Source organism: Vitis vinifera, chromosome 8, assembly GCF_030704535.1.
Source record: "Vitis vinifera cultivar Pinot Noir 40024 chromosome 8, ASM3070453v1".
Classification (NCBI taxonomy): Eukaryota; Viridiplantae; Streptophyta; class Magnoliopsida; order Vitales; family Vitaceae; genus Vitis; species Vitis vinifera.
The window spans coordinates 8887736-8913524 of NC_081812.1; the positions used below are offsets into that span (position 1 = coordinate 8887736).

Here is a 25789-nt window from a genome sequence, read left to right on the forward strand (position 1 = left end):
CCTTTTAATTACCTTTATGCTTATCCTCAACTAAGCACGAGGTGTGTAAGGTAGACAACCAAGTACGAGGTGTCTAAGGCAGGCAATCAAGTACAACATCTCTAAGGTAGGCAACCAAGCATGACGTGTCTAAGGTAGACAACTAAGCACATGCCACATTTCGCACCTGCCAAGCAACTACAAGGATTAAGCACGTGCCACATGTCGTCTCCATACAATAAAAGAGACACTAATCACTTCCCTTTGTTTGGCACCTAGCAACGAGTCACTTATGGGCTTTCTGACTTAGATTCCTTTAAATAGGGCATTCACCTACCAAGAAAGAAAAGTAAAGAAGAATGAAAAGGCTCCTATGGTGGTATTATTTTAAGGGTTGGATCTCTGAGTCCTTGTAAAGGATGTAGTGCGACAATTCTACTCTAAAAGGTGAGTGATCTTATAATGAATGATTTTATATTATTTTAGAATTATGTATCTCATATTTCAAATGTTATATATGTATTCATTATTTTTTAATATCATGAGATATGCTTTGAAAACATGTTGGTCAAATACTATGTTTATAATAGATATGTGTTTTGTAGAGATTGATTGGAACATGTAACTTGTGTGGATGGATGCTATTACTTCCCAATGGTACTAAACCACCTCCACTACATTGATCAATCTTCCTATGCTAATCAAAACTTTAAAAAAAAAAAAAAAAAAAAATCCTAAAGAATATAGAGAATGCTTATTGATTTAAAGGAAATATATAGAAACAAATAACTCAATATTCTCCATTGATAACTTGTAAGTAACATAAATTAGCCATACACCTACCTAAAAAAAATAAATACAGAAAGACGATCATAATCAACAACCAAATGATAAAGATGCAACTATGAATTTGGTTGAGTTGATCTCTTGTATCCCTTATTTGAGTTTTTCTCTTATTTATGGCAATAGGAAATTCTCGGTAACTCATCAATTTCAACAATAAAAATCATCTTCATGGATATTACCACCCTAATGCCCTCTCCTCAATTATTATCATTATTACATCATTAATCATATCAACATGTTTTTTGACTTTATAAACCCTTCAGTTTAGATCTCATTGAAGTGTGATGTTATCTCATTGAAATGTGATGTTGACCTAATCTTATTGGCAACGTATCCCTTGTCAACCTCCTATCACGATATATACTCATATAACCTTGTCTTATCAAAAATTTATTATCCTACTATTGATTGAAAATTTATAATGTCTTAGGTGGTGTTTTTTTTTTCCACTTAATTCTAAATAGAACTTAAAATTAAATAATACTTAATAACATTAAGTATTAAGTTTTTTTTTAATATTTTATTTATATTAAGCATTAAGAAATAACTTTCTCTTTTTCCATTCAGTAAATTTTTTTTAAAATAAATAATAAGTTAACAAAACAAACAACCCCTTCATCCATTAAATTTTAAGATTAATTTCCCCTCACGTAACGTTTTTTTTTTTTTTTTTCATTCACGCTATACATCAAGGCCTATCAAGGTAAATGCCTAAACAAGGGTTGTTCCTTTAACCGCAAATAATTAGGTTAGTTAAAACAAGTTTGTTGCATATCAATACAATAGAAGTGGCCCACAATGTAATGGACATATTTGACCCTTCAAATAGATTGGACCATGACATACATGTCCAAAATTGTCAAGGGTGTGCATGCTTCAATTGGTTCCATTTTTTATTTAGTCAATTTGGATGTATTCGTGAATGAACTAACCAAATCTAAAAGCAGAAATGATTTGTTTGGTTTGATTCATGAGCAATAACCAACTAAATCCTTAATCCATTCAATTTGGTTTGGGATAAGACATAAAATGTCTAAGATATACAACCCAAAAGTATTAACAAAGCCCTATTCAAATAGTTCCATTATAGCTTCAACCAATAACAATTAAGTCGATGTTTAATGAAATTTAATACTTAATGTCTAATGATTTAAGTTAATTTTAAGATAAATTATATTTAAAATTATTGTTTACTTTAGGTTTTAACTATTGAGGTCATCTCCCTAAAATTAACTTAAATTTTTTTTCTAAATTATATTATTAGTTTGTTTAGGTTATGTTTGGTTCTTAAAAAGTATTAAAGATAAAAAAAAATATATTAAATGATTTTCTCATATTTGGTTATCTTATGAAAAATTTCATGGAAAATTTTAAAGAAAATTAAATATAATTAAAATTAGTTTGAAATTTATATATTTTCAAAATTATTTAATTTTTATATTAATGAATTAAAATAAATAAAATGAGTTTGAAGTAATAAATAAAAATAATTATGGACTTTTAGCTTCTTCTTTTTTCTACTTTTCCTTTCTTTTTTTCTTTACATTTTCTCTCAATTTTTTCAAGAACCAAATATAACCTGAGGGTTCTAAGAAAAATATGAAAGAGATATGGGTTTCTAGGCAAATGATGTTTAGGATTTTTTTTAAAAGTTAATTACTTTTTATGCGGATATTTTGTAATTTTTTTCCATACGCCTACAATTTGGATCCCGCAGGCCCAAACGCATGGTCTTGCCTTGGACTAAAAGGCAGTGGGCTTATTTGTTGTTCACCATATCCTCCTTGGGCGTTATTTATGGGTTGGAACTTGGAAATTGGCCCATTAAGGCCCACCACCCACATATTATTATTTTAAAGACCAAAACACCCCTAATAAAAAGATAAATATGGCACGCCCACCTTCCTCCTCTTCTTCCTTTCTTGGAAGAAAGTGTTTTTGAACGAGGGATAACCAATAAGCAAACAATCCTTAATGAAGACCGAAGAGAATAAGGATGTCCGAACTTTCACGACCAGATGCTCTTTGAACCGTCCGATATGGAATTCCAAGTGTTTGGATGTTAGTGTTTTGAACATGTCCTCGATGTTGGAATTTTATGTGTGGACTTACATAATTAATTTGATAATATCATAAATCAGTGTTAATTTATGTTTTTGCATTGTGGTCCATAATGGGACTGGACACAAATTGTTGCTTGATTTTTTATGGGCTCACCCTAATTCACTTGACTGGCCCATTAAGTCAAGTCGTCCAACTAAAGTGTGTAATGTGCAATATATATATATATATATATATATATATATATATATATATATATATATGTATTTATTTGTATATATATATATAGAGAGAGAGGTGTTTGCATTTTTTAGAGAGCATCCTTTCTTCTTTTTGAGAGCTCTCCCGCAAACACACTCACACACTCCACTTTGGACTGAATTTTGGGGATTAAAGGGAAGAGCTCATTGATCGTTCATCCTCGGAGCATCACGCACCCGGAAAGCAGATTATTGGACATCAAAGGTAGCAGAAATGGCTTCCCAAAGCACGAACCAAGGTAACGGGTTGAATTTTGATGAAAAATGCATGCTTAATTTGTCAACATGTGATCCTATGAAATTTAAATTCTCATCACTCGAGGCAATAGTTTTTTTTCTTTTTACCCCCACATTCATACTATGCGTTCACAACCAAAAGTTACCTAAATGATATGCCCAAAGGCATGAATTAAAATGATAAACATAGAAAATGAAAGTAAATGTATACATTAGTTCTAGCTTCTTAACGGTTCCAAAATAATTATGAAAATTAATTTTAATAATAAATTTTTTAAATTATTTTTTAATATTTTATAAAATAAAATTCTGTTTGAAAATCTGAAATATTTTTAATTTATTTTTAATAATTTTAAAAATAATTTTTATATTTAGTAATTTATTTTTAATTATCTGATATGTTATATAATTATTTTATAAAACAAGTGAATTTAATTAAAAAATATTTTTTTTTAAATATCATCGCTTTTATTCTTTAGTATAAAAAATAAAGTACAGTATTTAATTATCAAATATTTTTTATTTTGGTTTTTTAGAAAACGCTTATATCTTATAAAAATAAAAAATAAAAAATTAACATTTTTTTTCTTGATTTCTTTTTGTTTTAGATTCTCTTCTCGAAAATAGTTGCGAAAGAGGGCTCAGACTCTCGTTGAAGAAGCTCGTTAAAAAACGCTTATACCCTTCCACTATAGTCAAATTCACTCTCTCGCTCGCTCGATCACCCAGCCTTCTTTTCCAATGGATCGAGCTCAGCTTCTTCTGGTAGGGTTACCTCTGTTTCTCTTCTTCTCAGACATCATAAATCTCTTCACGCCACCGCCTCCAAAGCCACCGCCGCATCATCACCACCAGCAACCCCAACCCAAACCCCAATCGGCTCCTCTAGATTTCCCCACACAGGTCTGTTCTCCTTGATACCCGTTTTTCTATTCTCCTTATTTAGGTAAGTGGGTGTTTGATTAATTTTCGATTGCTTCTTTGAATTGCAGAAAGAGAGTGGTATTGGAGGTATTGGCTTCGGCAACACCGTCAATATTAATTTCTGTTCCTCTTGTTCCTACAGGTTTTGTATTATTTTTATTTTTATTTTTATTTTTTTATTATTTGTTTGCTCGTATTAAATTCAATTGTAGATATCTATTTCATCTTTGGATGTTATGTGAAAATTATACTTCTCTGTTTTCTTGGATGGATCTAATTGTTGAGATGGGTTTGTAAATAAAGATTTGATGGTTCATTCTAATAAGGGTTTTGTCCAAATGGATGCTGTTTTGGTTGTGTTAACTTTATGTGTTGGAATTGTAAAAGGGAAGAACTTGTTTGTGGAGAAACATATTGGGAATAAATTCAATTATTTATAATATAGAATAAGTTCATTGCTTCTTTCAGCACTTGAAATGATGTTAGAATCATTTTAAGTGTACAAAAAAATTGTAGATCTTAAATGCTATCACTAAGGTTGTGGTGCTTAAAAATATCCTATATTTCTACTCGGAAATCAGAAAATTTGTGGGCCTATTGAGAGAGAATTTTCAGTTTACGGTAGAAAATTTGTAGGACTGGACCTTTCTTGTCATATATTGATAAATTAATGACAGTATCTGAAAAATCTTCCTGGTGATTACTAACCTTCATTAGTTGGTGATTAGTGGCCATAACTGCCCATTCCTGTGCAATTTGGGAGTACACTCTTTGATAAATTCCACTGCATGTTATTTAAACCTCTTTAATTGCTCAGGACTAGGGAATTTTCACAGTTTGGTGGTTGCAAACTGTTCTGTAGTCTATATGAACCAGGGCACAAGGTGGGTTTTGGTGCTTATTTAGGTGTCAGATTCCTTTAACCCCAAATACGTGATCTCCACTTTTCTTTTTCCCCTTTCAGTCTATACGTTTGAAGCTTCATTTGAATCTTGGAAAGTTTGAGGAAAATTAAGAAGTAAAGAAAATAGAGCAAAGAAAGGGAGGAAAGAAAAAATAAATAAAGGAAAATAAAAAATAGTTTTGCTCTGCTGCACATGAGAGCAACATGTTTCCCATGTGGTTCTATTGTTCTATCCCATCTCCCTTCCCTTGGAGATCACCTGCTGCACAGAGATTCTAGTACCCTGCTCCTCTATAGTCACCCATGGCTGTGGAAGCCAATTATGTTACTGGTTGTTGAGGAAATTGCTCTGCTGAGGGACCATCCTCTCTCTGAAGGCTCCTGAGGCACAAAGGTCCCTGATATTTAGGCATGTTCCAGATCTGGATCAACGTTTGTGTGGGTTTGTATGAGAACGAAATGCACTTCAATGGTGTGTTTAACCTCCTACGGCCAGTAATTGAGATGCTTTGAGGTTTTGGCTTGATGGTAGTACGAGGTGCAATGGGCACAATATCTAGGTTCTTAAAGCTTACAAGGCCTGCTGCAGCAAGATTGAGAGGATAGGGCATCCCATTTCTATCTATTGAATAGGTGTTAGCCCCAATTTGGTCCATGCTTTATGGGGGCTGACTGGTTGCTAATATCAACAACAACCTCAGCATCTGGATTCCTGACTCACAAAGCCTGAACACAGCAGATCTACTCTTGGCTTTAGGCCTGCAATTCAACTGGCTGACATCCTCCTAATCTCTGTACACAGGGAAAATGACCACCATTCAAGTGGACAATAATCTCAATTCTATGCTTGGGTGCCTGACTCGCTGAGCATCCTATAAGATCCCAATGTGTGGTCTACCGCCTGCAGCACATCACACCTTTCCTCTCAAAGGCTGCCTCACTTTTCCCAAGTTGGGACACTCCACCGTCCATATGGCTGACATCATCAATCCCAAAACCTATTGAAAACAGTGGATAAATTTTTTTAATGTTTTGGACAGTCCCATAAGTCAAGTTTGCTATGTTTGCAAATTGCACAATTTTAATCCTTTCTTTTATGTCCTTGTAAATTGAATTGCTCTATTGGGTTTTGTGTAGCATGGCAATAGTTCCATTCTCCAGTTTATGAATTTAAACTACTTAAGATTATTATGCTATATGATATTGTATTTATAAAAAAAAAAAAAAAAATGTTAACTATTGCTTTGTCTCTGATCTTGATAACTGTTGCTTTTTGCAGAGGAAATGCAGTAACAATGAAAAATATGCTGGAGAGTCAGTTTCCTGGGGTCACTGTTGTTCTTGCAAATTACCCTCCTCCACTTCCAAAACGCCTACTAAGCAAAGTGGTACCAGTTGTTCAAATAGGAGTTATAGGGATTGTAATGGCGGGTGAACAAATTTTTCCTAGGTTGGGATTTATAGCACCACCTCCTTGGTATTACTCATTGCGAGCAAATAGGTTTGGAACCATTTCAACCACTTGGCTTCTTGGAAACTTCCTTCAATCCTTCCTACAAAGTTCTGGTGCTTTTGAAGTGTACTGCAATGGTGAATTGGTAAAGTCTTATCTTTGCTTAGCTATTTCTTTTTTCTTTTTGTTCTTTTTATATAAATTAAGAGGTTACTACTCAGCAGGGTGCTACTTAGTAAGGAAAATTTGATGTTAATAAGAGGGGGACCTAACTCCTCCTCTAAGGACCCGTTCTGAATGCCTAGAAGTTCTTTCTAACTATTAAAAATGCATTATAATGTGTGGTCACAACTTAAGCACTTTAAGTGGAAGAGGTTTGATGCCTAAAAGCTTTTTGCAATGAAGCTAGGGGTAAGATGCTTTTAGAATTTAAATTTTTTACATATTAAATGGAAACCTTTTCTTTACACGGATTTTTTGGGGGAAGTATCTCACCATAACTCATAGTTGCAACATATAGGCCCTAAGATTGTATGAACAGTCTTTTTAGTACATTTTTACTGGTGGAACAACCTAAATCTCTTCAAACAAAATTTTTATTGTCATTGGAATTTGGAAGGTCTAATAATCCAACAGAAGTAGATATATTGGATCATATTTCTTAATTCAAGTAAGTTTATATCAGCCTGCTAAACTGGAAAACCATTACATTCTTCCACCATGTTTACCAATGCTATAATCCCACCATGTTTACCGCTTCCCTGATGAATTGTTTCAATGTCTTTTTCCTCCCAAACAACAGAAAAACAAAGTGCTGGCTGGAGTTTTCTTTATCTCCTCATGCCCATCTTCTTGGAGTTTTCTTGTGGCCTTGCTTTCCATTTCTTTGCATCTGGCCTCTTAACCTTTCCCTTGTCAAATGATGCTTTAACTTATTAGCTTAATTTGAGACATTTGGTGGTTTGTTTGTTAGTTTGTTACTCATGTCCCATGTCCCATCACAGTTGGCATTAAGCAAGGCAATGAAGATAATTAACTAGTTGTGTGCCTTTTCATGATAATGGCTTCTAACTGGCCTGTGTTTTGACCATTTTAGGTTTTCTCTAAGCTGAAGCAGCAAAGGTTCCCTGGGGAAATCGAGTTAAAGGATCTTGTTGGCCAAAGACTTGTTGCTTCAAGAATTGTGGACGACGTTGGAGCAGGTGTCTGGTCCCAGCCCCTTTGAGAGCTAAAACATTTGAGATCCCAACCTGATCCAAGCAAAAACTTACAACCATATTATGAAATTACAAATTTAGACCAAGCAATACTTATTTCACTCAAATTGTGCAACTGTGACTTGGTAAAACAAATGGAATCCAAGGCTTCACATCCTTCCTTGTAAATTTCTGCCTTTTGATTTGTCAAGGTAAGGGATTCTGCCCTTTGATTTCTCAAGGGGTCTAATTGTGACAGTATGACATTTACAGCTAGCGTCATTTTGACTAGACATTTTCATTGCTCTTTCTTTCAAGGGTGGTTATTTGTTTAAACATAAACCTATGTTATCACCTTGTTTCTGGTGTGCAATCCATGATATGCATGGATCAGCATTCAGCACCTTGGTTATAGAATTCTAACTTCCCAGGAATGGTGGGAATTATAGTTGGGACTTCGTGATAATTGAATTTGGTTTCAGAAGCATGTTGACCTTGGCCAATATGTATGCAAATAATAAAGAGAAGAAGTCACCCACATGCACTGTTTTCTTCATTTAACCACATGGAACTTACCATTCCTAGCCATGGATCTCTCTCTGGGGCAGACTTGTTGAGGATTCTCCATTTGGTTGTATTTTTACATCAATTTTGGGATGTTCATTTATATTTGCATCTCACATTTGTAAAGATTATACTCCTGCTGATCGGCACAAAAACCACATAACCTGAGGGTTACTTAAGTAATGGAACTGACACAACTGCATATCAGAAGTATAATCTGAATACGTAAGACAATTTGATCATGGAACTGCAAAGTTTAAAACCCTTTTGAGCATGCAGCTCTTGCATATTGGCAAAAAATCAAGTACATAAATACACCGCTGCAGCGGCAAAATAGGAGTAAAAAAGAAAATGGCACACCTCATAATATCAATAATTTGGTAGGGCAAACAATCGAAATGTGGATATCAGCCTAATGTCCCAGTGGCATGACATTCCAGTAACATGATGTACCTAAAACACATCCAATTACAAGGATCTGCAGCTGGTTGATCTGTACAGCATCCTGGAGTGGATTTCATCATCCGTGATCCACAGGAACATAAATCATGAGGTAACCCAAGGAATCCCCTCTTGACCCCAAGACAGAACAAATTACACTATACCATGAACCATAAGCCCATGCAGAATATGCCAACCCGCTTTCATATCTGATACCATTTTCGCCCTTCCATTGCCTTGACAAGCTCATTTGCCAATGATGCAAAGTCTTCTGCTCCACTTTGCAGCTCTTCGGTGCGCTTACTAATTCTCTGATGAAGAAAAGGAAATAAAAGAGAGAGAGAGACAGAGAGAATGAACTTGTTATTTACTGGTCCAATGTGCAATGGTATGAATACAAGGATACAAGTTGACAGTTTATCAAAGCATTTCATGACAAAAGTCCCATATCAAAATATATTCTAATGTAAAAGAAAATGAATTTTTTAAATGTAGGTGATAATGATCTCAAAACATTCCGACCTGTCCAGATGGAAGATATAGAGGCTACTTAATACTTCAATATTTCACAGAACCATCACTAAATAAGTGTTGTAAATACTAGATAGAACTGAGATGTGAAACATTTTCATCACAAAATTGGAGTTGCATTCTAAAGATCATGTATATCTTCAATGCTCTGTCGAGTTCCTAGCAAAGGATGGGGAAAGAAGAGAAAATCCCCCAAAGGGACTTTTCTCTTTGTTTGGCTGTTCCAAGAAAATTATGAGCATCAATATGATGGGAGGCAATATTCCTGTCTGGCTTTCCTATTTTCTCATGTCAAGGAAACTGATCTGTGTCTAAAACACTCCTTTCTAGGAATAAACAAAGTGTAAGGCAAGTCTATCCATGTCAAATGAGCTCCAGGGCAGTCCCTGAGCGTTCCTCTACCGCTAGTTTTTCCTTGCTCTCTCTCTCTCTCCCTCTTACACAAGGGCTTGTACCCCCACACAATCTTTTCTGGGAATAAACAAAGTATAAGGCAATTTATCCATATCATGAGCTCTAGGGCAATTCCCAAGTGTTAATCTACCTCTAGTTTTTCCTGCCGCTCCACAAGCTTGTCTCTTGCATGTGCAGCCACTGAAGAGGCATCCTGGAATCAGGTACCAAGCAAATAGAAACAACCAATTAAAGAAGCTGCAAAACTGAGTTGGAAAAAAAGGAGTTGATAAACTAAAGCTGTCAAGTGAAATTACTCCTGTTTTTCTGTATTTAGCTATAATTTCTTCACGTGTTCTCATTCTGGGCTCTATATCAGCAGTTGTGCCTTGAAATAATCTCTCTCTTTCAGTTCCCTTCTCTGAAGTGACAAATGAATATTATATTACTAGTTCATAATACTTCTAACATATAAGAATACAGAAATAGCTGACTTACCTTTCTTATGATTTTTCACTTGTCGGGAAGAGGTAGATGCCACAGGTAAAGGTTCATCATCTATTTCAATTTCATCTGTACCAAATAGAAGTATGCAGTCAGGGAGAGCAAATGAAGAGAAACTGAGTGTAGAAGTAGAGAGAGAGAGAGAACCTATGTTAAGCTCCACAACTTCCTGATTATCCGTAGCAGTTGGAGATGGGTCTGGGAATGGACTCCTCAAAAATATGTCCTCTAAGTGTGCAAAATTAGACTTAGCAGATGCAGAAAGATCCACATTATGGATCACCTTTCCTCCTTTAAAGCCTTTAACAATACCACTCAGAACCCCAGGAGCAGTTCCCTGTATCAACATAGATAAGCTGCAGAAGCAAAATATATATTTCATGTGAAAGTCACAATTGAATCCTCTGTACCTGCTTTTTCTTCTGGTTTGAAGAGAGACCGATGGCAGCATCTGCAGCAGCTGCAAGAACTTTATCATGGAGACAAGGAAAAGATTCCGGAATCCTAGAACAACCAATATAGTTCTTTTAGAATCTTTCATTTCACTTTGCATTCACATTATAGTTTTTAGCTAACCAACAAGTAATGAGGATACCTGAAACCATTTTCACCTCCTAATAGAGAGATAAAAGCCAACTCACACCCATTTGCCTATAAAAATTCTCAGTATTAGATCATTGGAAGTACTAAACATACAAAGAGCGCGAGTACAATAAAGCCAAACCATGACTATAGTAGAGTATACATAAGCAGACTATGCATAATGTGGCCTCAATTATCTTTTTAAATTTTTTTTGACATGTTTTTAGATAATTGTTTTTCTAAAAATATTGAGAATACTAATAATACAATACCAGTGCAATCTGCCCATCATGAGAAGAACTGATTGTCTTGTCCATGTTTGCCTTGAAGGCCCACCTCAAAATTGACATCAAGGAGCTTTCACTGACCACTTCTAGATCTGGCAAAGATCTACCAAAAGACAGGTCTCAGTAATATCCATCATTTGAGAATAGTACTAATTAGCTGTGTGAATATGTGTGTGTGTCTGTGTTAGTTTGTGCGAGAGAAAGAGATGTCATATGATAAATATCATTTTAAATTTGTTGTAACAAGATACACGCATTATAAATAAACACATAACAAGTATAGGAATAAGCATTTTACCTGATTTCAATGGCTCCAGTCTGATAAAGTAACATCAGTCCATAAACTTTCTCATCTTTCTTGAAGATTGTAGTCCAACAACAAGGTTTTGCAAGTTCCACTTTACAAATGGGTTTATTGTCCCCCTAACAAAATTATATCACCTTAGCTTGCAAAAACAAGTACAGTACAATTAGAAATGGAAAATAGAAGTCCATGACCACGCACTTGAATCACAGATTTTGTAGGGTATAATCGCAGTGCATTTTCACAACATAGCAAAACATGTGAATCCAATAATCTTGCCCCAGAATACATAGTTTCTGAAGAGGAGCCAGGGGAGTTAATTCCAACTGGAACAGTGTCTTGCACAGGCTCATTCTTGGTAGGAGCCTCACTGGATGATTGTAGCAGCTTTTCATTTGATGATCCAGATACTGGAACATTGTCCTCTGGAGTACAAGAAAAGAATTTCTTAGAATTCTACAGATCATAAATTCAATCCAAAATTAGAAATACATTTCTAATTATTACTTCCTAGGTTAAAATTGCACTTGCCTATAACATACATGGAAATCGCAGTTGATTCTTTTTTCAAGTGCATTGGCCCAGAGTTGATCATGTTACCAGTACTACCATCAATAACAACAACCTTTGAATCCTTGGTCAAGATGAACATTAATTCTTTTGGAGGATCATTAGAAATTTCTGATTCAGAGTGCTTAGGGCTTTTCACAAGGGTATGATTGTTTGTAATGGCTTTCCAAATAATTGAAATGACTGGAGAGCTAGAGCCAGATATGCAGTCCATTGATAACAGGACTGATAGTGAATTCATATCAAGCACTGCAACCTGAAATTGAAATATTGAATTCAAAAATCCTTGAGAATAAACAAACTGAAAGCATTACCCACGGACCTAACTCCTGAAAATGATGAAAAGGAAATAAAAAACAAACAAATAAATAAATACTCACACGACCACATTCAAATCCTACTGCAAGCTTGCCTCCCTTGTTTGTATATTTTAGTGCCTGAATTGGGGAATTGAGAAGACAAAAGGCAGCTCTACACTGAGGCCCTTTCTGTTGAGGCAAGACATGAACTATGGAAAAATTTGAAAAATGTCAACTCAAGAAAAATGATGGTACTGTATTAGTGATTTGAGACAGGAAAATGATCTAAAACAGAAGCTAAAATCTTATTGTAGTGAATGGAATATGTTACTTCCATAAATATAAATAAATAAATAAAAACTTCCCAAACTAATTCCTTCATTAGTTGCAAATCAGTTGGCTAAAAAATGTGGTTAGCATGAGATTGCATGTGTTAATTGCTGGATTCTAGCAAAGCACTGGTCCCACTCTCATTTCCAGCCGTCAGAAGCTGGCTAACCTAGTCACCACAAAAAGGGATTTTCTTTTTCTAATCAAAGCACTCATGTACTTTTTCTTTCAATCTTTACAGATCCTAAACATGAATTTTCAAGATTTGTGGTTTGCAAATATATGAGCATTGCATATACATGAGTTTAAAATCAACATTTCTTTTTTTATAGCTCTACCACTCAGTTTTTTCAAAATCAACTCTTCTTGATCAGCACTAAACAAAATATTTATTTGAACTTCCCCAAATTTGGAATTTTGGGATCCATTTTGATTTTTGGCCACTTAAAGAGTTTTAAAATTTCAAACTCCAGCCAATCTCATAGAATAAACCTCCCTTTTTTTGCATGATTCAAAAGATGGGCATTCAAATTTTTCCAGGGGGGAATGATCACACTCACACCAAAACCAATATTTTAAACCTTCTCATCAAATCTGCAATCAGTTGATAGGAACAACACTTTGGGAAAACAGGCAGTAAGCTTTTAGAAATCTGAAGAGTCACCTTCTTGATTACTTTCTGTAACAAAGTGGAAGCTTGTCTTATCTGAATTGTCATTTAGGTCATAAACACGAACCTACACAAGTTCAACACAATAAGCAAATAAAGATAACACCAGATTATTCTCAGCCTCAGAAAAGATATTCAGCAAAAGAAACATTTCCTGACCAGACCACAAGCATTGCCAACAGCCAAGCTTAATGTTAAGTGGCAAAAGTCCAATTTTGACACTGAGGCACTTGAACCAGCCACTTTTATACCCTGTACCTGCCAATCATATGAGATAAGTTGGGACACCATAGGTCTGATCTGAAAAAAGATCAGCCATTTATTAAATTTAAGGACAAAAAAATGATGGAACTTGAGGGACTCTTACCTCGCCTTCTAAAACACAAATTAGTGACAGGACGGGGTATGTGGCATCCCATATCCGAACAGACCCATCTTGATAACCTGCTACATACACTCGCTCCACCCTTTTGCCCTCAGCAAAAGATAATTGACTAGGCACACCACCAGTCAATGGCCACTTTGCACGTCCAGTCAGGGTTGGTGTTGAGACATGTTTCATAACTGATGCTATCTAATTGAAGACCACAGAACACAAATTAATAATTTAATTACAAACAAAAAATTAAAAGATTTCAAATGCAAGAAACAGGAAACATTAAAGGCCCGGTCATGCCATGACAGAAGTTCAATACCTCTGACAAAGCCTTTGATGAGTTTCCACCTGTGTGTAGAAAACTGAGCTTTGCCACAGTCATATATGGATCAGATGTAGGTACAGCAGCAGGAAATTCCACAGCAGAGAGAGATGATTTCCTTTCTTGCTGAGATATTAAGGCAGACAAGCTAGCATCATCATAAAAATGCAGTTGTCCAGGGTTTGTCAATACAAATAGAGAAGCATTCTGATTAATCCCTGTAGCCCCAGCAGTTGGTAACAAAATCATGTCTGCAAATGAGCCAACAAGTGTAAGCTCCACACGTCCAGCACATCTTAAAGTCTCCACTCCAGATGACCATTCAAGACTCAAAATCTGTAGTAGCCACATGGAGAAAATATTAAGAGCACATGCTACAATTAAACAACAAAAAGCTAAACATGTAAATTGATGGAGACATTGAAGTATCAAGTTTACATTTTCAAAAGCCCTAGGAACAGAAAAATTTTCAGTACCAAATTGATTGTGAAAAAAGGAAATTCCCGCCACATTGTGCTTACAAATGTGAAAAAAATTGCACTTAATAGTACAGTGTTATGCCAGCCATCCACAACCAACTTTGCCATCTCCAAAAAAGCATTTGACCATTTTAACATTTTCACATTTTTAAAAAATACCTCTCCAGTGTACTAGTGTTTGCCCCTCTCTGGAATTTATTTATTTATTTTTTATAGGTAAGGTCAGAAAGCATATATACTAAATAAAACATATTACTGTGTTAAATACTTATAAAAAACTTACACCTTTCGAATCAATATTACGATGTGCTTTAACTAAGGAGTTAGCTTTTTGTTCCAATGTAATAGAACTCTGTGCAATAGCAGATTGATTATGAAACAGAATCTAAAACAGAAATTGAGTTAATACCCACCGTCAGAACTTCTTCAGATCCTATTGCATCACCACCATAAATAAAAAGAAGGCCATCACGATCATTATGGGGTTTATTACTTGTGGACCAGTGCAAGACAATGATAGGGAGTCTCCTTTCAGCAGATGATAGTTGGAGCTTAACAACATTATTGCCTAAAGATCCAGTTTGTTGGCCTTTAGTAGAGGCTGCACTTGATAGATTCCAAAACAAAATATCTCCATCTATATATCCCACAGCAAGAATAGACCCATCAGAAGAAGCCCAACAAAGAGCACTGATCTCTTTCTCTTCTAGATGTTGTTCAGATGCATCGTCTGGCAGATTACTATCCGCTTCACTTGGAGAATCAACAGCTCTATCGTTCAACTGAAGATTCTTATCACCCTTAGCAACAATAATCTGAGCTTCAGAAACATCCCAAAGAATGATCAACCCATTCTCATATGCAATCAATACTCTGCAAAAGCACTGCAGTTTTAAAAATCCAAGTAGAGGAAATCAACTGAAATTTCTAATCAATTTTTTGTTAGTCTCATGTGACAACAATATGACATCCTCTCTTACCATGTGATGGACATAAACATGGAGCATGCTGCACAGGACCAAAACACAATAAATCTTTATGGTATTTAGAAACTCACATCTACTGACTCGACATGGACACTGTTGGTGTTTGTTTGCTGGTGCCCCAAGTTGTTTACATATAAAAAATTACTATAATCCGTCCATTATTTATTAGTTTCTATCAGTCTCTATAATAGCCATCTCACATGTACCTGTGTCATAAAAAAGGCTCATTTTTTGATGCTTTGAAGTTCAAAAGTTTTATCTCTTGGATTGAGGAACATAAAGTAATTGATTAGCTAGTAAAGAGAGAGGTAGAGACTCCACTTAGCATTCTCTTTGTTTTCTCTGTGTACGAAATGATTCTTCACTTTCAGATACATCATTCATATCTTAAAGAAATGTTGGCAAAGCACCTTAAAACCCAAAATGCAAGATGATAAGACACACTGTAACCAATGTTTTCTTTCAGATTAATTAGCCATGCATGATATGGTTTCTAAAGCTTAAGAAAAAGATAAATGAATTGAAACAATAGAAATCAATAAGGCCCAATTCTGGTTTCAAATTTCATAGCAATAAAATAATATGATAAGCTTTAAGCACTCTTTGTATCTTGCCTGTTGCCAGAAGAACAAGGCTGGGGAAGAACTCCAATAACGGGTTGGTGATTAAAAAACGAAAACCCACCTGCTTCTGTGAAATAGAACACAACAATGGCATTATATAAATATTGAAACAAATTAGACCCACAAAGATATTAAAAAACAAAACATATACATATCATAGAGAAGTAAACAGATGTTTTACAGGTCATTATGGATCAACAGTCAGGCAATTAAAAACAGGCAACAATTACTGATAGAAAACTAGAAAATTTTGGTGCTTTAATGTTACAAGAAGCCGATTATATAGGTGCAAATGCTTGACAAGCAAAGCTCATTTGAAAGGGATGGATAACGTTTGAGAAAGATTTTGGCTTCTTGTGGAGGAGTATAGTCCTACTGTGATCAGGTTTTGTATTTTGTGGGAAGGACCTCTCATCCTTCTCTTGAACTTTACTATTATCAATATATATTTTGTTTCTGATATAAAAAAAAAAAAAAAAAAAAATGCTTGACATGAAAAGCAATAAAAATTGAGTCTCCTACCAACCAGGAATTTGAGGTACAACTGATATATAATTGCCTTGGTGTTGAATCTAAAGAAACAATGTTCAAACTGGCTATAGACCAGAAAAATCACCCTTTCCTATGAAGCCCTACAGAAATAGCACCCACTTAGTTTTCAGTTTAAAATTTATACGCAACTAATTTTATATGTCAATCAGAAGATGATAGATTACACCATTCTTAACCTGCAAAAGCGACTTCTAAAAAAAAGTAAAATAATATAATTGTTAAAATCTCGTCTCATGCCCTGTTCATAATTGTAGGATCGTTGAATACAAATTACTACCACCAAGAGTGATTTAATGCACTTGAAGGGCTGGAGAAAGATCAGAGGAATGTGGCTCAAGAAAGTGAGAAAATAAATTATAGCATATGATCTAACAGGAGATGCTGCTCTGGATAAAACTGCACAGCAAGAAAGGATTCATGTGGTGAAGCCCAAATGGTTAGAACATAAGGTTTTCCATCTCAGTTGAGTCAAATATATGTTTTATCCATTGTATTCATGCAGATTCTGTTGAATTCTCTTCACATCTTTAAATTTGGAATAATTTAATAACTTCAGTATAAAATGAAGAATAAATTCTAGGTGTGTATGGAATTCTGAAAAAAGAATCCAAATATTAATAAAAGCAAAAAGATTAAGGGATTAGCACAAACAGATATTAAGTACTTTGAACAACAATGTAAGCATCATTAATCATGAGAACAAGGAAATTACCACTTATGGACTTTGCAAAAATATTATATGGCAACTGCAGAAGCTTTCCATCATCAGCTTCACACTTCAATACAGAAATTGAACCATACTCATCTCCAATGTACCTGTATGTTGTGACAGAATACCATGTTATTCTTTTTTAGCTAATTTGTAGCCTATTAAAGTAAGATTTGACAAGCACAAATTTTTGCATTACATGAAGTTGGAGCCACTGATTACTGAGAAAGCAGTAATATTGGATTCCCAATGTAAACAACAAGAAATACATTGTCTCTCCAGATTCCAGACCTGCCAAAATTGAGAATTTAATATACATATATAACAAAAAAAGTACCACAGAGTTCAAGGCATCTATGTATTTGGACCTTCTGCAGCACCTGATGTTCAGGCAAAAAATAGAAGGAATATCTAATATTTTTAAGACATAAAACTACATGTTCAGCACGCACATTTGAAAAGTCAAAATTATCTAAATGTTCAAAGCATCTCTGGCAAGTGGCACTCATTACTCTTCAACCTTGAGCAACCATAAAAAGGTGGAGTTTGAAGGGCATTCCCTGCAGAATTAGAGTAAGTTGGGGAAGTGGAGAAGTGCTTCTAGAGTGATGCAATCAGAAAATGCTATATACACAGAATAATAGAAAATTGGAAAACCAAAAAACAAAAAAAGGTAAGAGTAAAAAAATCCATGAAATTAGCAAAACAGGAATGAAAATGCTACGATAAATTAATAACAAATTAAAAAAGGCAAGAGTAGACCAAGGAAGGGGGACATTAGAGATTAATTTGAGGTAGTGCAAAAATAAGGATAAGATGAGTTAAGTAAGCTAAGTGGCCTGTCATGTCCAATCAAGATAAATAACTGCACCAAAAGAAACAGTTTGTTTCATTTCAAAGGCATGCAAAGGACAAGAATAAGTTACAAAGGATGTGGTTAAGGATAAGAGAATTGGGAAAAGGGCCTCTGCAACTCAATCCAAGTAGCTTTGATCAGTTTGGTCAAATAATTGTTACCATTTATTTTGCTTAGACGCTCACATCAAAATACTGTCACTTGTGAAGTTCCATAGCTTCCCTCATGTTGTTTGCTAATGTTATATAGTTTTAGACAAAAAGCCCAAAATAGAGATGATGTAGGACAACCCTAGGATGGTTGCCTATACTCAAAAGTAGGTGGGCAAGGGTTTTTATTTTTAGGGTGTAAGAAGAGGAACGAGGAATAAAGTTCATGTAAAAAAAATAGAGAGAAAGAAGAGAAGATACAACAAAGAAGAGATGGAAACCTTAAAGTCTCACTAAGGCCTTTTAGAAGTTTTACCTAGAAGAAAATCAATGGAGTCTCACCATTGAAGATTGCAATACTTGCAATAAAAAAAACATAATATTATTAACATCAATCAATTCATTCATTTGATTTACATCGATTAGCCTTATTTATAGGCTTCTCTACGAAATCCAAAGTCTACAAGGATTCTAATAACCTATTATGACTCTAATTTTTATTATCTTATAACCTAACTAGCTAATCTTAATTTGACTCCAACAAATACTAATCCTAATTTAATTCTAATTAATACTAATCTTAATTTAATTCCAACTAATACAAAAGTCCCTTTCTTGATATATATCTTAGAGATTCATCCTCATCAAGGAGTAGATGCCAATTTAAAACAGAAAGGATATTTACAAGCAAATGGTATAAGTATAAAACCAAAAGCAGAAAAGAGCAATCCCAAACTGCCTGCTTAAGGCTTCCCTGCCCAGACATTGGAGTACTTTATTTGTTGGAAAGTTAAAAGTAACATTAACTTAAAATAACTTTATTCTTCTAATAATAAGAGTTAAAAATTATTTTGGCAACTACCATAACACCAAAAGGTCTTAGCACTTGACCAGCTACTGTGATCAACCTGTCAGCTGCCTTGCTACCACCACCACCTAAATCCTAATAGTGCTGGTTTCCTTTCTATGCTTTAATTACACTGGTAAGAGTGATCAGTGAAAACTACAAACAAACATAAATGCCTTTGATGCTTCATGGTACAAGAGACACTGCAATGTTGTTGAATAACAAGAAGGAACTTGAGGAGGCACACTAAGATGGAAATTCAACAAAGTTTTTCTCTTATTACTCAATAAGACCATATGAGGAAATCATCTCTAATAAGAAACAGAAACTGTGCAGTAAATAGGGAACCAAATGTACCTGAATCTCATCATCATTTGAGATGCTGACTAAAAAACCCTGGTTTTGTAGAAACTGCCAAAAAGGTAAATGTTAAATTTCAGTAGAATAACTTTTCTCAGGGGGTAATGGAGTAAAAAATGTCATAAATATCGTCAAGGAACTAGACATGAAGTTTGCATGATCTCTTGGTGTAGCTGAAACATTTCATGTTAACAAAAATTTCTCACATACCAAGCTACATGAATAGCAATTAGCAATTAATCTGAATTAAGATTCATGGCCACTCCAAATGGTCAATCAAGTCTCTCACAGTCGACAGTAAACAATCATTAAGTTCAGTGCCAGTTTGCATATTAAGCTACAAACCTCTAGGTATTTGTAAGGTAATTGCTTTGGGGATATGAAAAGTCCTTCAATATTATCACCACCAATCACTTTTATTCTACCATCCCTGCAGCAAATGGGAAAGAAATGTGATAAAGCCACCATGTTGCACCATATATAAATACAGCATAGATTAACTAGAACAGGTATGCATAAGATTGAAAATATGTAATTTTTTTCTATATTTTGGAGGCATATCTCATCTTTCACTACTCACAAATTCATTCTAGTGAATATGTTGTTTCTTATAAAAAAGAATAAGTTGAATGGCTTAACATGATTCACGCAGCCAATCAAGATGATGAACTAGTTATGATGATGATAATTATACCATGATGACATTGGTGCAAATGAAGATTATGATAACTTTTCAACATTTATGCATTGTACATGAAGAAGACATTTTGGGAGCTAGATGAGCATGTACACATCAACCTGAAGCAAGAAGACAGGCAAGCCTAGGCCTAAGCTCAGACAGTGTTGCAAAAAGCATGGACTGTGGTTATCTAGATTTGAGTGTTGCCTATTCAACCTGTAAAAAAAGAAACTAACTGCTGCCCTACTTAATTAGACTCAACCCTCCATATCAGCTAGACAGAGGTAAAGAAACAGTGACACTCCACTATTTATACATGAACCATATTTGAGAGAGAGCTCAAAACCTGGAGTCATGTGGAACTTCATCAATATCATAAGGATTTAAACCATGTAACAAAACTTTCACTCTAACAGAATAGAAAGGTAGGCAGTTACTTATGGAATATTATATATAAACATTTGCTATTTACTCTTTGATTTGCCTCAATTTCCTATTAAATTTATTATGAGAGTGTCTCAACTCACAGTGTCCCAATGGCTAAGAGGCGCTGAATGGGGTCAAAAGCCAGGATTGATGCAGTTGATGGGATACCATAGTGAATAGCAATTCGCAGATCTAAGTCTGTTAATGCCACACTGCTATGTTGTTCATTCGGCTGCATCATGAAAATGGGAAAAAAATTATTTGCCAGCAATTAATTTAGTGACAGAAAAAGGCAACAAGTCAAAGAATGGAACAACGTAATCAATCTCCCAAGAATAATTTTTTTCTCCTCATCATGAGAGCATTGTTAAATTTAAACAGTTTAAGCAAATGAATTTTCCACACATTGCTTGCATTACAGCTCAATGGCATTTCCTTAAGCATGAAATCTAAATTTTTCAGAAATAATGGAGTGGTCATACTACTTCTTGATGCCTTTGATTCCCCTAATCACATCCGAAAAAAAGGAGAATGTACAAGTGCAAGGTCAATATCAATTCACACCCACTTTTAATCCATGTCCATTAAAATATATTGTTTGAACATGCTATAGGTGTGCAAGATTGTAAACATTATGAGATACATGGTAAGTGGCCAAAACCTAGCAAGTCTGGAGAAGGCTACAAAGACGTAAGCTTATCAATAACTGCATTTGATAAAACTATATGCTTGGCATGGCTTTTGAATTTGTACATAGGTGCCTAAACAATGGGTAGGGCCCTAGATGTTACAGTACCAAAAATCTCAGGTTTAAATGCTTGCATACATGTTTACATGCACAGCTTCAATTTCAACTCTATCTCTTCCTGCAGGTTGACCAATCCCTATTCTTTACATCTAACCTGTCCTGGTGATAAAATCTTGCAGTATTTGAAACCAAAATATTGACAGTGTGATGTAGGACAACCTTGGGATGGTTGCCTACAGTCAAATAGGTGGGCTAGGATTTTTATCTTTTAGGGTTTAAGGAAAGGAACAAAGTATGAGGTTTTATGGTAGAGAAAATATAAAATTAAGACTAGATAAGACGAAGAGGAGCTGGAAACCTTAAAGTCTCACTAAGGCCTTCTAGGAGTCTCACCTAGAAGAAAATCAAGGGAGTCTCACCATTAGGATTGCAACACTTGCAATAAAATAAAATAAAAATGTCATACTATTAACATCAATCAATTCATTACTTTGATTTACATTGATTAACCTTATTTATAAGCTACTCTAAGAAATCCAAAGTCTACTAGGATCCTAATAACTTATTAGAACTCTAATTATAATTGTTTTATAACCTAATTAGCTAATCCTAATTTGACTCCAATAAATACTAATCATAATTTAATTCCAAGTAATACCAATTCCCTTTCTTGATGTATATTTTAGAGATTCATCCTCATCAATTCCCCCCAACTTGAAAGAAACAATCAACCTCGAATTTTAGTGATTTTCCACGATCAATTGAAATTCTGAGCAATGTCTTCCACCCTTTCTTTCTTCGTCGTCTCTTGACCACGATAAGACAAGATCTCAAGATCTCTTGAACTTATTCAATTTCATGTAAGACAAATACTAGACTTCGAAAAACTTTTCAATGATGTAGAACAAGTTGATAGTTCTCAAAATAATTATGTGTCTTCAACAAACTTGTGGAGAGTTGCTTCTCACACTCTTCTTGTAAACTGTCTTGTAGAAGAATAAGATTCTTGAATTCCTAATATTTAAAAGAAATATCAACAATTCTTATTATATCATAGGATTCTTCATGTTTGCCACCAATCATGATAATGCTTTGCCTTGGCAATTCAAGCACCGATTCTTCTAAAGTTTTTACAACTTCTTTGAGCTCTCCTACAAATTGCTCTAAGATCAATTTCATCCTCTTGCATTCTAGATTCATCATTGACAATTTTTTCCTCCTCTAGTAACTTCAAATTGCTTCTTAATGGGAGTACTCAATGGCCCTTCTAATTTCAAGGATGCTAATATTTCCTCTTATTTCTTAAGTGGTGGAATTTCCTTCATTTGATGAAGGATCTTCTTATGCCCATTGCATGCAAGTGTGTAAATGTTTTCATATCCATCATGTTGGACTCTTTCATCAAAAAGCCACCGTCTTCCAAGCACAATATAGGCAACTTCCATTGGCAAAACATCACACCATGTTGATAACTCAAAATTATTACTGAAATTAAATGTCACTAGACAACAAGAACTCACCAAAATAGATGTGACATTTACCCATGCTATTTGATAAGGATTTGGATGCTCTTTTGTCTTTATATTAAGCTTCTCAACAAGCTCCTTTGAAGCTAGATTGGAACAACTACCTCTATCAATAATCAAAGTGCATGGTCTCCCTTGGCAAGCAACACAAGTTTGGAAGATGTTAAGACATCGCCAATCCTCCTCTTCGTTTAGCCTTGGTATGTTCACCAATGGTTGCATAAAAAAGTCGTACCCTTCAACCATGTTTGCATATGTTGCTCCACTCATCCATTGCATATGCCTTTATGCCAAGAACGTTTGCTCTTATACCAAAACTGATGTAGGACAACCTTGGGATGATCGCCTACAATCAAATAGGTGGGCTTGGGGTTTTATCTTTTAGGGTTTAAGGAAAGGAACAAGATATAAGGTTTTATGGTAGAGAAAAAATAAAATTAAAAATAAACACGACGAAGAAGAGATGGAAACCTTAAAGTCTTACTAAGGCCTTCTAGGAGTCTCACCATTGAGGATTGCAACACTTGCAATAAAAAAAACGTAACATTATTAACATCAATCAATTCATTACTTTGATTTACATCGATTAGCCTTATTTATAGGTTTCTCTAAGAAATCCAACATCTACTAAGATTCTAATAACTCATTATAACTCTAATTCTAATTGTCTTATAATTTAATTAGTTAATCCTAATTTGACTCAAATAAATACTAATCCTAATTTAATTCCAAGTAATACTAATTCCCATTCTTGATATATACCTTGGAGATTCATCCTCATCACAGTGACACCCAAATGTAGCGTTTCATGAACTATTCTAAGCTTGTGTGAAAGAACACAACAGTAAAAATTAAAGCGAGTGCAAGATAGGCAAATGATGGCATCCATTTGGGAGCTTCATTCATCAAATTTACTACCAATGTGTGATCTCCTATATTCTAACTTATTGTTAGAACACTTGATTGATGATCAAATATGTTGATAGTCGTGACCACTTTGATTAGCACCCAACATTTCTAGTCAAAATATTTAAATTATGTATTCACTTCTAGCCAACCATGATAAATTGGTATCATAAGGCGCTGAACAGAATCCACATGCATGACACAATGGAAACTCGTTTGATATGCATTTAAAGATTCAGGGAAGAAATTCCTAGTTAAACCCACCTCCAATTATCAGTGTCCCTTTAACTTTCTCTCCCCTTTAGCCTAGGCACTGTTGGGATTGTAGGGAGTGAGAGAATTGAAATGCAAAATGATGAGAAATACATTTAAACAGATTTCTTTCTCATGCTATTTTTGGTTTTTATTCCCCTTTGCTTTTCACCCTATTTTTTCCATAATCCAAACAAGCCAAAAACTGTTCAAATATTTTAGCAACATAAAAGTAAACTTTAGCCCAAAAACTCAGCATTGATAGATTTAGCAATGTTGAAAAGGGGAAAAAGACAAACAAATGAAAACAAACAAACAAAACACAAATTTCACGACTTCATTTATCACTTTTCTTACCCTCATTCTCACCATACTTCCTGTTAAAGAACGAGAATATAAACCTCCGTTTGGTCGCCGAGAAAAGTAACCCAACTAAAAGAAAGAAAATTTCACATCGGCTACAATTCATTCTCTAAGAAAACATAAAAATTTCCACTCAAATCAACGCCACTATACCCACCCAATCACACCACACCAGTGGAGTAAAATATCTAGCAAAATTTTCCATATTTATCCTTTCCCTTCCTTTTCCTCCAGTTTCTTGGCAACCAAAAACCGATCACCATTGCCGTCAATAAACAGAAAACAAAATAAAAAATTAACATTCCAGCAGAAAACAAAAAGAATCAACACACAGAATCCAAAATCTGCCACAACAACTCCGCCAATGGATGATCTGAGACTGGCGATTTTAAGTTTACCATACCTGATGATGATCTTGATGTTGATGATGTTGATGATGATGAAGATGATGCTGCGTAGCCTTCTGTATAAGGCGCTTGGCGAACATAGCGATTCAGCCTCAGCTCCAGCTCCAAGGTTGCTTTTGTTTTCAGTGTTGGTATTTGGACATAGACTCTGCTCCAATTGCACGTAAGTCAATGGATATCATCGGCGCCCGCTTCCTTCCTTGTTGCCATACTGGGAATGTTTTTAAATCGGACCGGAGTCACCAGGGCCAACTGATGGATTCGTGGACCGCCCGGTTCATGCTTTTCAGCTTTATTCTTTTATTGTATGTAATATGTTAGCCATCTTATTGTTCATTAAATTCGATATTCAATTCGTGGTATGATTGCTCGTGAGTTGTGACAGCTTGTGATGCTTTTGATTTTCAAACGTTTTTTTTTTTAATTATTTTTTAATTAAATTTTGAATTTATAACAAGCAAATACTTAAAATATCTTCTTCTTCTTTTTTTGATCAACGGTTCAAATTGCTTGTTCAAATGTCCAACATTTCCACCATAACATTTTCATTTTAAATGAAAATATTTATTGATTGCATAACCTTAAAAAAAAACCAAAAAGAAAAAAAAAAGACTAGTAGAATAACCTAAATCATTATACCTTGTATCATAGCAAAAAAATGCATCATTAGGGGTAGGTCCCATAATGGGGCTCCCAAGGGTATAAGGAGTAATGATCAAGATTTTGTAAGAGTTATGGATGAGGAAATTTTTAAAAACTTGAATTGGGAAAGGCAATCTTATTCCCTGTCCTAACCATATGTAAATTTATATTTAAATTAAAAAAATTAAATATAAAGTTATGAAATTAAAATTGTTAAGGAAGATTACCCACATATGATTAGGAGTT

At 34.7% G+C, this 25789-nt stretch overlaps 2 protein-coding genes across 4 annotated transcripts; one reads left to right on the forward strand and one right to left on the reverse strand.

Annotated features, from left to right (window-relative positions):
- Window positions 1–1482: 1482 nt before the first annotated feature.
- On the forward strand, window positions 1483–8155 carry LOC100252223 (selT-like protein). Its single transcript, XM_002264229.5, has 5 exons — window positions 1483–2912; window positions 3476–4286; window positions 4376–4449; window positions 6491–6809; window positions 7761–8155. Exons 2-5 carry the CDS (start codon window positions 4125–4127, stop codon window positions 7887–7889), a joined length of 684 nt encoding a protein of 227 aa, XP_002264265.1. The 5' UTR covers window positions 1483–2912; window positions 3476–4124; the 3' UTR covers window positions 7890–8155.
- Window positions 8156–8672: 517 nt separating this feature from the next.
- On the reverse strand, window positions 8673–25138 carry LOC100257563 (uncharacterized). 3 transcript variants are annotated; one of them, XM_019221691.2, is made up of 24 exons: window positions 24898–25138; window positions 20801–20931; window positions 19940–20024; window positions 19592–19645; window positions 17582–17673; window positions 17386–17489; window positions 16113–16188; window positions 14926–15385; window positions 14031–14369; window positions 13703–13909; window positions 13495–13587; window positions 13330–13402; window positions 12417–12544; window positions 11998–12292; window positions 11668–11891; window positions 11461–11585; window positions 11148–11265; window positions 10889–10944; window positions 10704–10797; window positions 10441–10630; window positions 10288–10362; window positions 10107–10210; window positions 9941–10003; window positions 8673–9176 (listed from the first exon to the last, which is right to left on the reverse strand). In XM_019221691.2, the coding sequence occupies exons 1-24, from the start codon at window positions 24979–24981 to the stop codon at window positions 9069–9071; spliced, it is 3378 nt and encodes a 1125-aa protein (XP_019077236.1). In that variant the 5' UTR covers window positions 24982–25138; the 3' UTR covers window positions 8673–9068. The 3 variants fall into 3 exon arrangements, with proteins under 3 accessions (XP_019077236.1, XP_010653303.1, XP_059594907.1); XM_010655001.3 differs by having other exon boundaries at window positions 13495–13593; window positions 24898–25137; XM_059738924.1 differs by lacking the exon at window positions 20801–20931 and having other exon boundaries at window positions 13495–13593; window positions 24898–25133.
- Window positions 25139–25789: the final 651 nt, after the last annotated feature.

Excerpts from the sequence above, each read along its gene's own strand:
- LOC100252223 (XM_002264229.5), top strand. The coding sequence starts at position 4,125 with ATGGATCGAGCTCAGCTTCTTCTGGTAGGGTTACCTCTGTTTCTCTTC. Across the intron at positions 4,287-4,375 it reads CTCTAGATTTCCCCACACAG|AAAGAGAGTGGTATTGGAGG; the intron begins GTCTGTTCTCCT and ends TTTGAATTGCAG. Across the intron at positions 4,450-6,490 it reads TGTTCCTCTTGTTCCTACAG|AGGAAATGCAGTAACAATGA; the intron begins GTTTTGTATTAT and ends TGCTTTTTGCAG.
- LOC100257563 (XM_010655001.3), bottom strand. The coding sequence starts at position 24,981 with ATGTTCGCCAAGCGCCTTATACAGAAGGCTACGCAGCATCATCTTCAT. Across the intron at positions 19,646-19,939 it reads TACCTTACAAATACCTAGAG|TTTCTACAAAACCAGGGTTT; the intron begins GTTTGTAGCTTA and ends CCTTTTTGGCAG. Across the intron at positions 12,293-12,416 it reads TAGGATTTGAATGTGGTCGT|GTTGCAGTGCTTGATATGAA; the intron begins GTGAGTATTTAT and ends TTTCAATTTCAG.